This window comes from Balaenoptera physalus (genome assembly GCF_965194825.1).
Source record: "Balaenoptera physalus genome assembly, chromosome: 14".
Taxonomy (NCBI): Eukaryota; Metazoa; Chordata; class Mammalia; order Artiodactyla; family Balaenopteridae; genus Balaenoptera; species Balaenoptera physalus.
In genome coordinates this window covers 74,782,690-74,793,342 of record NC_138893.1, presented here as the reverse complement: position 1 = coordinate 74,793,342, position 10,653 = coordinate 74,782,690, and the positions used below count along the sequence as shown (strand labels likewise).

General features: G+C 45.3%; 1 protein-coding gene across 1 annotated transcript; it reads right to left on the bottom strand.

The window, feature by feature from the left end:
• Positions 1-5: 5 nt before the first annotated feature.
• Positions 6-9,538, bottom strand: LRIT2 (leucine rich repeat, Ig-like and transmembrane domains 2). Its single transcript, XM_082424090.1, has 3 exons — positions 9,420-9,538; positions 8,340-9,121; positions 6-6,306 (listed from the first exon to the last, which is right to left on the bottom strand). Exons 1-3 carry the CDS (start codon positions 9,527-9,529, stop codon positions 5,489-5,491), a joined length of 1,710 nt encoding a protein of 569 aa, XP_082280216.1. The 5' UTR covers positions 9,530-9,538; the 3' UTR covers positions 6-5,488.
• Positions 9,539-10,653: the final 1,115 nt, after the last annotated feature.

The following is a 10,653-nucleotide window of genomic DNA, read 5'->3' as shown; positions in this document are numbered from 1 at the left end:
GCCTGGCTCCTTTGGTGGATCAATCCCCCGAACCCCAGATCCGACTGTGGGAGGCTGCAAAATTTTGTCCAAATTGCCGCGCATACATCTGTAACAGCAACACGTTTGTGGGGCTTGTCTACCCAAGTGTGGCTTATCAGAGCCTGGATGAGCAGGACAAGCTTCAGCAGGGCTGCCTGGGGAGGGATGGGATCTGGAGCTAAAATTAATTATCTCCCAGCCCAGCCCAGCGAGGGCAGGAATTGGGAGGCCTGGTATAGGCATGAAAGCCCAGGAAGCAGTGCTGTCTCTGGAACATGAAGGCCCCTGGGCTGGAAGCTCAGGCCAGTATCAAGGCCCAGGGGTGGGGAATGGGGGCTCCAGGACAAGCCCAGGAACTTGAACCAAAGCAGAGGCAATCTTGGAAACTGGGCATGTGAGCAACTCTTGTACTGGGAAGCATGGGAAAAGTGCCTAGTTGCCAGCACAAGCCGTACTGAGAAAGAGGAGGAAGATATGGCTAACACCAAGGGACTAGCAAATATGGTGGCACTGGAGGAGACCCCCTGGACAGTGGGAGTGAGGCCAGGCCAAGTGCCACTGCATTAGGGAACAGTGTGGGCCAAGGGACTGCCTGCCAGTCACACTAGGACAGGCACAATGTTAGACCTCAAGGTAAGGAGCTGGGAGGCACGGGTAACAGATTGGGTGGGCTCTACCACTCCTGGGCCCTAAGGATAGATGGACAACCAACTGATGTGACTCCAAGAAGTCTGTAGAACAGTGTGTGCTTTTTTCCTGTGGTTGAGCTCAGACTTTCTAATTATATGAAATAACATCGTGCTCGGGAATTCCCTGGCAGTCCAGTAGTTGGGACTCCGTGCTCCCACTGCAGGGGGCACGGGTTCGATCCCTGGTTGGGGAACTAAGATCCCACAGGCTGCGTGGTGTGGCCGAGAAAACAAAAACAAAACAAAAAACAAACAAACATTGCTCTTTACAGTCTGACAGCCCTGGGTCTGAATCCTGGTTCTGCCACCTAAGTGTGACTTGGGACAAGACACCAAGCATCCCTGGGGCTCACTTTCCTCATCAGTACAGGATGCAAAAAATCACTGCTATGAGGATGACAAGAGCTAATCTATGCAAAGCACCTGCCACCAGCTTTGTTTCTGCTGATACAAGCTCAGGAGACAGGCGCTACTCTTAGTTGTACACGAGGGCATTTGAGGACGGCTGACGGTCCCCATGCTAGACCATCATACCCTGAGGAAAGGATTTCTTCTGCTCATCCTTACCTCCAGGATGTTTCCACCCTCTGATAGGAGAAGAGAGGAGAGTGGACCAGGAGGCAAGTGGGGGAGGGCGGGGCAGACACCACAACATCTGTGACCTTTGCAGCCCTACAGATTGCGTTTGAGCATCTATGCTCCCAGGGAGTTAGGAACGAAGGAGACTGCCCCTCAGAGGACCCATGGGACTCTGTACTGAACAGCTGTCCCCCAGAGTGCAGCTGGCGAAGTTTGGCAAGAGCTGGGCAGGAGCCAGAGTCTCCTGGTTCTCTGACGACCGGACTTTTTTTTTAAATTAATTTTTATTGAAGTATAGTTGATTTACAAAGTTATGTTAGTTTCTGCTGTACAGCAAAGTGAATCAGTTATACGCATACATATATCCACTCTTTTTTAGATTCTTTTCCCATAGGTCATTACACAGTATTGAGTAGAGTTCCCTGTGCTATACAGTAGGTTCTTATTAGTTATCTATTTTATATATAGTAGTGTGTACATGTCAATCCCAATCTCCCAGTTTATCCCTCCCCAGCATGAGGACTGGAAGCTTTGAGAAAATCCTGGGTCAGCTCACCCAGCATGGATGTTGGCATCTGTTGGCAAGCAGGAATACTTCCCTGACAGTCTTCAAGGGCCCGGAGCATGGGAGGACGGGCAGAGAGAATGGGGAGGATGCCATGTGAGGACTAAGGCTGCTGACTGGCATGTGGACACAGGCAGGACCCCTTAGGAGAGTCACAGAAATAACTGGGTGAGGGAGCAGTGCAGAAGGTCTTAGTTTCTGGGACTTCCCTGGTGGTCCAGTGGTTAAGAATCCGCCTTCCAGTGCAGGGGATGTGGGTTCGATCCCTTGTCGGGGAACTAAGATGACACATGCCTCAGGGCAACTAAGCCCGCGAGCCACAACTACTGAGCCTGTGTGCCACAACTAAAACCCAACTCAGCCAAAAATAAAATAAATAAATTTTTTTAAAAAACAGAAAGTCTTAGTTTCTAGAATGAAGTGGGTAAGGCTTAAGCAACCATAATTTGATCGATAAAGTAAGTGACCTTATTTTGTAGCAATGGGCTGGTGATATTGGTGACATTATAAAATTGTACAAATGGACCTCTTTGGCTGAGTGAGGGCCAGTCATTTATTTATTAATCAATAGTTTACTCAATCATTCTTTCAATAACACAATTTCTGAGTATATCATCTGTGTCAGGCCCTCCTGTAGGTGTTAGGGACACAGGCTCTAACAAGCAAGAAGAAAAGAGAAAAGGACAAAACACCTCTCTCAAGTTGCTAATAACAGATGCCTAGGACTAGCAATGGCTTCATTCTAAAAGCAAGTAGCCCTGCTTACAAATGTCTCCTGTATCAAAGGCACTTACCTTAAAAAGACATGGTCTAAGCTCTGAACAGATTCCCAAGAGCATGACAAATGAATCTAAAACTATAGCATATTTGAAACATTATTTATACAGAACAGAACATTAATTAAGCATTAATTAAACAGAATGTGAAGGACATTAGCCTAGATACCCTGTCTTTATATGTATACATACTATATGTATGTATTTCTACATAGACACACATATGTAATCCTAATAAGATCTGCTGTTCCAAATGACCAGTCTGTCTGCTGAGTCACATTCAGAGAAAACAGACATGGACATGGATGCCTTAAATGGTGATACTTATTGAGGGCCTACTATGTGCCAGGCATTGTTCTGAGATCTTCACATGTAAAAATTCGTACAAGCATCAGGACAACCTTATGCGGTAGGTACTATTATTATCCTCATTTTACAGATGATGAAATTAAGGCTCAGGGAAACAGAGTCACAAAGCCAGTAAGAAGCAAAGCCAAAATTTAAGCCCAGGAAACTGGGCTCCAGAGTCTGTGCTATTACCCCTACCATCATATTGCCTAATCGATCTAACATGCATCTTTAGGATTTTTTAAGGGGCAGTCTAAGGGTCTTAAAATATCAGATTCTCAGAAATCCTCTCTAGATTATGTTCCCTCTCCCTACATTTCCATGTCACAGATGCAGCTGAACACTGCCCCTGCTTGGGACATGCTCCTGACTCTCCCTGCTACCCACACTCCTCTTCCACAGCCCCTTCCCTCCTCCTGTCCCTCTGCCCACACCCACCATGAAGCTTGCTTTGCCCGAAGTGGAGGCCAAAGCATCCACTCCTGCCTTCAAGGTAGCCCCAGGCCACTTCACGATGGCTGCACCCCCTCAAGACCCATGGACAGCCTTTGATCCTATGAAAGGAGTACGTAGAGGCCAATGGAAGTACGTTCTTACCCTGCTCCGACCACGTTTTCTCAAAATTTATCATGGGAAGTCTCTCATAAAAAAAATTCTCTGCTACATTACATATACATGTGTGTTATTTGTACACATATGTATATATAACTATATATATGTACATTTAGTTCAAAAATGCATGTTCTTTGGTGTGACAGTGGAATCGTGGTCGTGTCTTTTTGAAACTTCTTTATCTGTTTGGAGATAGAACTAAAATATTCACAGGTAAGTTTTGTATTTACCATAAATACTCCAGTTTAAAAAACCTGTTGAGAGCAAGGACTAGATGAAGTCAGAGTGGAAAATGTTAAAAAAAAAAAAATTATGGAAGCTGACTGAAGAGAAGAACAAGATTTTCTCTACTTTTGGTGTGACTGAAATTTTCCATAAAAAAGCTTCTGGTGCTCAGACAAAAATAAATGAGGAGATCTTGAAGAAGTGAGGGAACAATTGGTCTGAATATGAGAGCTGTCTTCAATTTTTTAAAATTCATCATAAGCAACACTGATTATCAACACAGTCCAGGTATTGGATGAGCCCAGCAGCTACAGCAAGAAAGATCAGTCTCTGCCCCAAAGGGCTTGCAAGCAACAAAAACATTGCATATCCTGTTCCACTCATTATTTCTTTTTCCTAGACATGTAAAGTCAAGGAGGGCTACTTGGAGGACGTGATACTTGAGATGGGTCTGGAAGGATGAGTAGGAATTGGTAAGGAAGGTGGGAAGGAGGGAGAAAATATTTCTGGGGATGTCACAAGGTCAGCTCACACTTGAGTCTTCAGAGCGTTTCCCTGTGGCCAGTGGGAGAAGCTGTGAGGACACAGATGTCGGTTTAAATCCTGGGAAAGACCTTCACTAGCAGGGCTGCGTGGAGAGAGAGTGAGCCATCCCTGAGGTTCAGGGGGACCCCCCTTACTCCATGTGAGCCCAGTAAGAGGAAATAACCACCTCTCAGGGGGTTAATAGGAGAGCCTGGAACATTAACTGGGGAATGGAGTGCGGATTATATCCTTATTCATAGAAAAACATTTGTCACACTCAGCACTGCAATACTAGGGACACAGGGCTGAAAGAATAAGCCTTAATCTCAACATCGCATGAAACTAGGTGGGAATCAGGACTCTGTAGCCTCCTCTTTGTAATAAGTATAAGAGCAATAATAATAATTATAGTTGTAGGATTTTATATAAATTCTTTTCTTTCCAAATAGGGCTCCTGTGACCCTGCTTTCCATCAATCACTGGACCATGAGCCCCGGGCTGCAGCCAGTCCCCTGTTCCTCACTGCTGACGGCACCAGGCTCTCAGGAGCACCGAGGACTGCTCACAGGGACACAGACACCCACAAATGGAGACTCACATCACCCGCCAGGCTCTCATCACCCCAAAAGGCAGCTTTTTTAGAACATCAAACTTATGTGATCTCAGTTGGGAGTTTGCTGTTAAAAGGAAGAATAATACTTTTTGAACAACCGGAGACACAAGAGACTTCAAAGCGAACATTTAAAGGAAACAGTGGAACTAGCACCTCTTTTGGGTGGTGCCTCCTGCCTACTAGTTGGGTGACATTGGTCAAGTCATTGTAACTTTCTGGGCTTCTGTTTCTTCACCTGTAACAAAGGCTAGAATCCTACCTTTCTGCTGGAGAACACATGTGAAATGTGTTATATGTAAATGTTCCATGTAAACATGTAAATGTTATAGGGTTATATATTTAGAAAATAACATTTATTAATTTCGAGTCACCATGGATAACTGGACAAAGGTCCATTGGCACCAGTTCTGTGAAGATAAGAATTGTGTCTCCTGGATCATTGTGTCAAGTTCAGAGCCTGGAACTGAGTAGCTGCTCAATAAATACTCGTTGACTAAATGGGTCGAGCCAAGTTGAGCTGCCACAGAGAATTAATTTAGGGGCTGGAGACCCACACCATTCCTCCCGGGCCACTATCTCCCTCTCCATCTCTCTCCTCGACCCCCTCCCCCTCAGCATCTCTGTGCCCCAGGCCGTCTTCACAGACAGCTGTGTGGTCTCTGTAGGAGACATCCCTGTGCTCTGGGACTGCCAGGGGGCACCTGGGGGCTTTCCTGCGATGAGGACAGCAGCGCAGGCCCCGCTCCATGCAGCTGCAGGGAGCCTGGACTGCCCAGACATAGGCGCCCACAGGCACCGCGAGCAGCACGGCGCACAGGATCACCGTGGTGTGCAGGAGGCGCTCCCGTCCCTCCAGCCCGCCGTGGTCTCGGCCCGTCACAAAGACCACACACCGGCCCTGGCGTGGGGGCCGGCGTCCCAGGCTAAGGCAGACCTCATATTTTGTGCCAGGGAGGAGATCATCCACCAAGTATGTGCTGATTCCCGGGCCGACATGAACGACCTCCTTCCTGAGGGCTTCATCTGACCCAATGTAGAGGGTGAACCACTTCTCAGGGGTGTCGGCTGCCACAAACCATTCCAGCACGATCCCACGTACTGTCTGCTTAACCACCCGCAGGTCAACGTAGGCATTGCCCTCCGATGTGGAGAAAAGAGGATGGAGTGTGGGCGGGGCCTGGGCGGGCTGGACGTGGAGGGAGATGACACAGGTGCTCCTGCCAATGGAGTTGGAGGCTACACAGGTGTAACTGCCCCTGTCGACCAGGTGGGCAGCAGGTATGACCAGCTCCGACAGAGCAGCATCTTCTGCAGTAGACGAGGTCAACACTGGGTAGAGAGACAGCAAAACAGCTCAGGTAGAGATTTCTCTGATAGACAGTCAGCTGGAGAGTGTCCAGCAATGCCAGTTTTTTGTTAAAAGGTGGTGGCGACCATTTATTAAGTATGTACTAGGTGCCAGGTGTTGCCTCTCAGCAATCCTGTAAAGTAAGCACCCAATTTTTACACGTGGGAAGTTGGGGACTAGAGTGATTAAGCAACTTGCCTATAGTGAGAATCGTTCAGGGGTGTTGATTGATCTAGAACCTAGTTCTTCTGTCTATGAAGACCATACTCTTTTAACTTCACTAGGCCCTCCCACCAAATGACCTTAGCCTTGCTGAGCTAACACGTGGTTTCCAGGAGATCTCTAACAACAGTGTGATTGTACAATACTGTGAGCTTCAGGAAGTGCCTTTTTACCTCCTGGATGGAGAGTGGCTCAGAGCCTGGAGCCAAATGCCTGGATTCTATCCATTACTAAATATATGGTCTTGGATGAGTTGCTTAGATTCTCTTGGCCTCAATTTCCTCATCAGTAAAATGGGATGATAACAGTATTTACTCCGTAAGTTTGATAGTAAGTGCTCAGTAAGTGTTAGCTGTTATTATTACTGAGAGAATGGATCTAACATGGTACCAAAGAGAATGATAATAGAACATCACAAAAGATAATATCTGGATGCATCTCATCATTCTCAAAGAGGCTACGACAACAGATCCTATGTTTCTCCTTCATTGGTATTTAACCTCAAGCCAATAAGACGTAATCAAATGATAGGATAAAGTCAAAATTTCAGCTAATTAAGTATTTTTTAATCATCCAGAGGTTTGTCACCATATATAACAAATATCTGGGTGACTGATTGTACTTCTCAAGTTTCACTTAGATATTTCTAGTTGTCTTCTAGATAGCATCAAGATACTTCTCAAGAGGCCACCCCTGGGTTTGTGATGTACCCCAATGCTGAAGGGTGGCATTAAAGGTGATTTCAACTGAGGTGTGATAGCAGAGCATGAGCTTCAGGAAATGAGAGGCAGGTTAGAATCCCAGCGGTGGGGCCCACGAAAGTCACTCCCTCTCCCTGCGCCCAGTGTGGCAACTTCAAGCCAATAAGGTCTGATCAATACAGTGGTAGGAAGTGTAAAATTCAGTCAATATCTAGGACTTCCCAACCTTGCCTGGTAAGAGTTAGCTGGGGGGTAGGCAATGGCAGAGGGAGGAAACACTTCTTAAAATACATTCTCTCAGGCCCTCCCCTGGACTAACTGAATCAAATGTCCAGGGAGAGGCCTGAAAATTTTATTTGAAACAAGCACCCCAGGTGAGTCTGCTCAGACAAGTTTAAGAAATAAGTAATAGATAATATCTAGAATCAGTTCTAGTCAGATATTCTATGATTTAAAAATACACAGTACGGTGTTTTGCATCTAGAAGGCTTTCAAAGAATATATGTGTTCATATACAATTCTATAATATTTATATCAATGCAATATGTTAAGTCAATTCATATATATTAACATCTTACATCCTATCAAGATCTGTAAGCAACAAATATACAAATATATATATATGCAGCAAATATGTATGTAATATATATATTTATATCTTACTTCCTATAGAGACCTATATGCAAAAATATATAAATATATATTATACATATATGTGTGTAACAAATATATACTATATCGATAGATCTGTATGCAACAAATATATAAATATATATTATATGGAGTACATATATTTACATCTTATATCCTATAGAGATCTGTATGCAACCATGTAAAATAATGCCAATAGGGAGTTCCCTGGCGGCCTCGTGGTTAGGATTCCGGGCTTTCACTGAGTCGCATGACCAAATAACAATAATAATAATAAAATAATGCCAATAGTGGAACACTGTCTCGGAATTTTTTCTGTCGTGGTGAGTATAATTCAGGTCTGTCCCAGTCTTACCTGCACCCCTCCTTCATGATTGACCCAGTTTAGAACTTCTCTATTGAGCGCAGGGTTGCTACAGACCTCCCCAATCCCCCAGATACGTGAAGAGGGTGCATGCACTTACCATCAAATTCCCTCCACGTGCTCAGGGGATAAGTCCAGGCAATAGTTGGTGAGGGGCTAGCCTGTACCAAGCATCGCAGGGTCACATTCTGTCCCACCCGGATGCTGACATTGGCACTGGGGGTTGAGATCTGCGGCTTCATGCAAGCACTGAGCTCTGTTTCGTGAAAAAGCTGCCCTGCCTTGGAGAGAGGACCTCGACACATGAGGTAGGGATTCACCAGGACTACTGGAAGACTGATGGACTTTACAAACTGGACAAGTCCCCTTAGGCGACAGTCACATAACCAGGGGTTGTCGTGCAGCGCCAGCACCATGCTGGAGAGAATCTCGGCCCCACAGCCAGGCTGCCGGTGTTTCTGGTAGGCTGGCCAGTTCAAGAAGACACTCTTGGCTACAACTGTAAGCCTATTGGAGGATAGGTCAAGGTAGGTCAGGTTGACCAAGAACTGAAGAGCCAGTTCAGGGAGTGCATCAATCCTGTTGTGCTTGAGGTCCAAGACCCGCAGGAGCGGGGTGGCACGGAACGCTGTCCACGGTACTGAACGGAGTTCGTTCCCCTCCAGTCTCAGCTCTTTCAGTTCTGACAGGTGCTCCAGGGCTCCTAGGTGGATCACAGTGACACTGTTAAAATTGAGCCAAAGGTACTCCAAGGTGCTCATGTTGATGAAAGACCCGCGGGGCAGTTCAAATAAGGGTGAATTTTCAATTCTCACTTGCTTGAACTCTTCAGGAAGTTTCCTTGGGATCTTTCCCAAAGTGATAGACACGCACTGCAGAGTCCTGTACAAAAAACCAGAACAGCTTTGAGATGTACATCAGGAAATTGAGAAGTGGGGTCAGGCTTATCCTGGCATTAGACATATGAATTAGAAGGAAAAAAATACGATTCTCTTGAAATACAAGAGTTAGACCCATTTTGGTAAAAGTGCACAGTTTATCAAAGTTCAGCACCAGGTAGAGGGAGTCTCACAGAGATTTTGCTGATTTCCTGCCAAATCTTGGCCTGCTCCCACGTCACATCATCCCCGAAGAAAGCCCATCCCCTACAAGCTTCTAGGATCTTGTTAGCCCAGCGCACCTGCCAAAACTCTCCTCTGAGCAGGTACATCCTGGCAGACAGGATGGCTGAGCTGCATGTGAATCCAGAAAGACCAGAACTAGCAAGAAATAGTGAGAAACTGAAGCCATATTCTTCTGTAAGAAACTACCTTATGAGTTTTTGAATAAGTATAGTCCAAGCTTCCGAGTGGCAAATCCTATTATTGGTAATCCATAATGATGTAGGTCAGCACAGCAGCAGCAAAGCCCCTGGATGCTCTGAGGTCTGTTATGGCCCAGATCACAAGCTCAGTAAGAACCCAGAAGAGGGAGCTATGTCTCTTCACTAAAGTCAGAAGATTCACCTTTTTTCTGGTTCTTGAGTCCAGAGAGCAAACTATAAGCCAGATGTCCAATTCAGTCCTGATACTGCCTCCCCTTAGCCTCATAAAAAAGGATCTGAGAAACAAGCAGGTAATGCTATCCTGAGCACTATGGTTCAGGAGATTTGGCCAGAATCCATCTAATACTTCATCGATCACAATTGGCTTCTGAAACCTAGAATTTTCAACCAGTCTCTAAAAGTGAATGCAGGTAATGGTTAACAAAGTAATTCTGCAACCACTCCTATCAGTGGTAATCTCCCCAGCACCTCGTGTGGTGGATTCATTTTTCTTCTGCGTTAAGACAGCTGCACCTGCTGCTTGGATGACCAGAATCAGAGAAGCATCACGGTACAGAGGTTAAACCACAGGATTGTGTTTTCTGATTAAATCAAAGCATGTTTCTTATCCTGGATCACATAATTTATCCTGAATGCTGTGTATTTCACATGTTATAAATCTTCCCTGAATGCTGTGTAGTTCATATGTTAAATTTTTTTAAGTGAGATAATACCTGGTTTTGTATATTTGATCTGCCATTCTTCATTCATTCAACAAATATATATTGGTCATCTGCTCTAAGCCACACCTTTGCTAGGTGCAAGGAAGGCCATGGTGAGCAAGACTGTTATAGATCCGGTCCCATGGGGTCTTCTATCTAGCTTATACTTCCTAGTCTTGAGATCTTTGGAAAGTCAGTTTCTCCTGCGCAAAGTGAGAAAATTAATGAATTCTTTATAGTGTTTCTAGGAAATATTAATATTATGCAAAATAAAGGACCTAACATAGAGTAGGTGCCCAATAAAGTTTAATTCACCTCCCGCACCAGCAGACACTGGAAGAGAGTCTGCTTTCCATTACTCGGGGTACTTTCTGATGACTATTGAAATT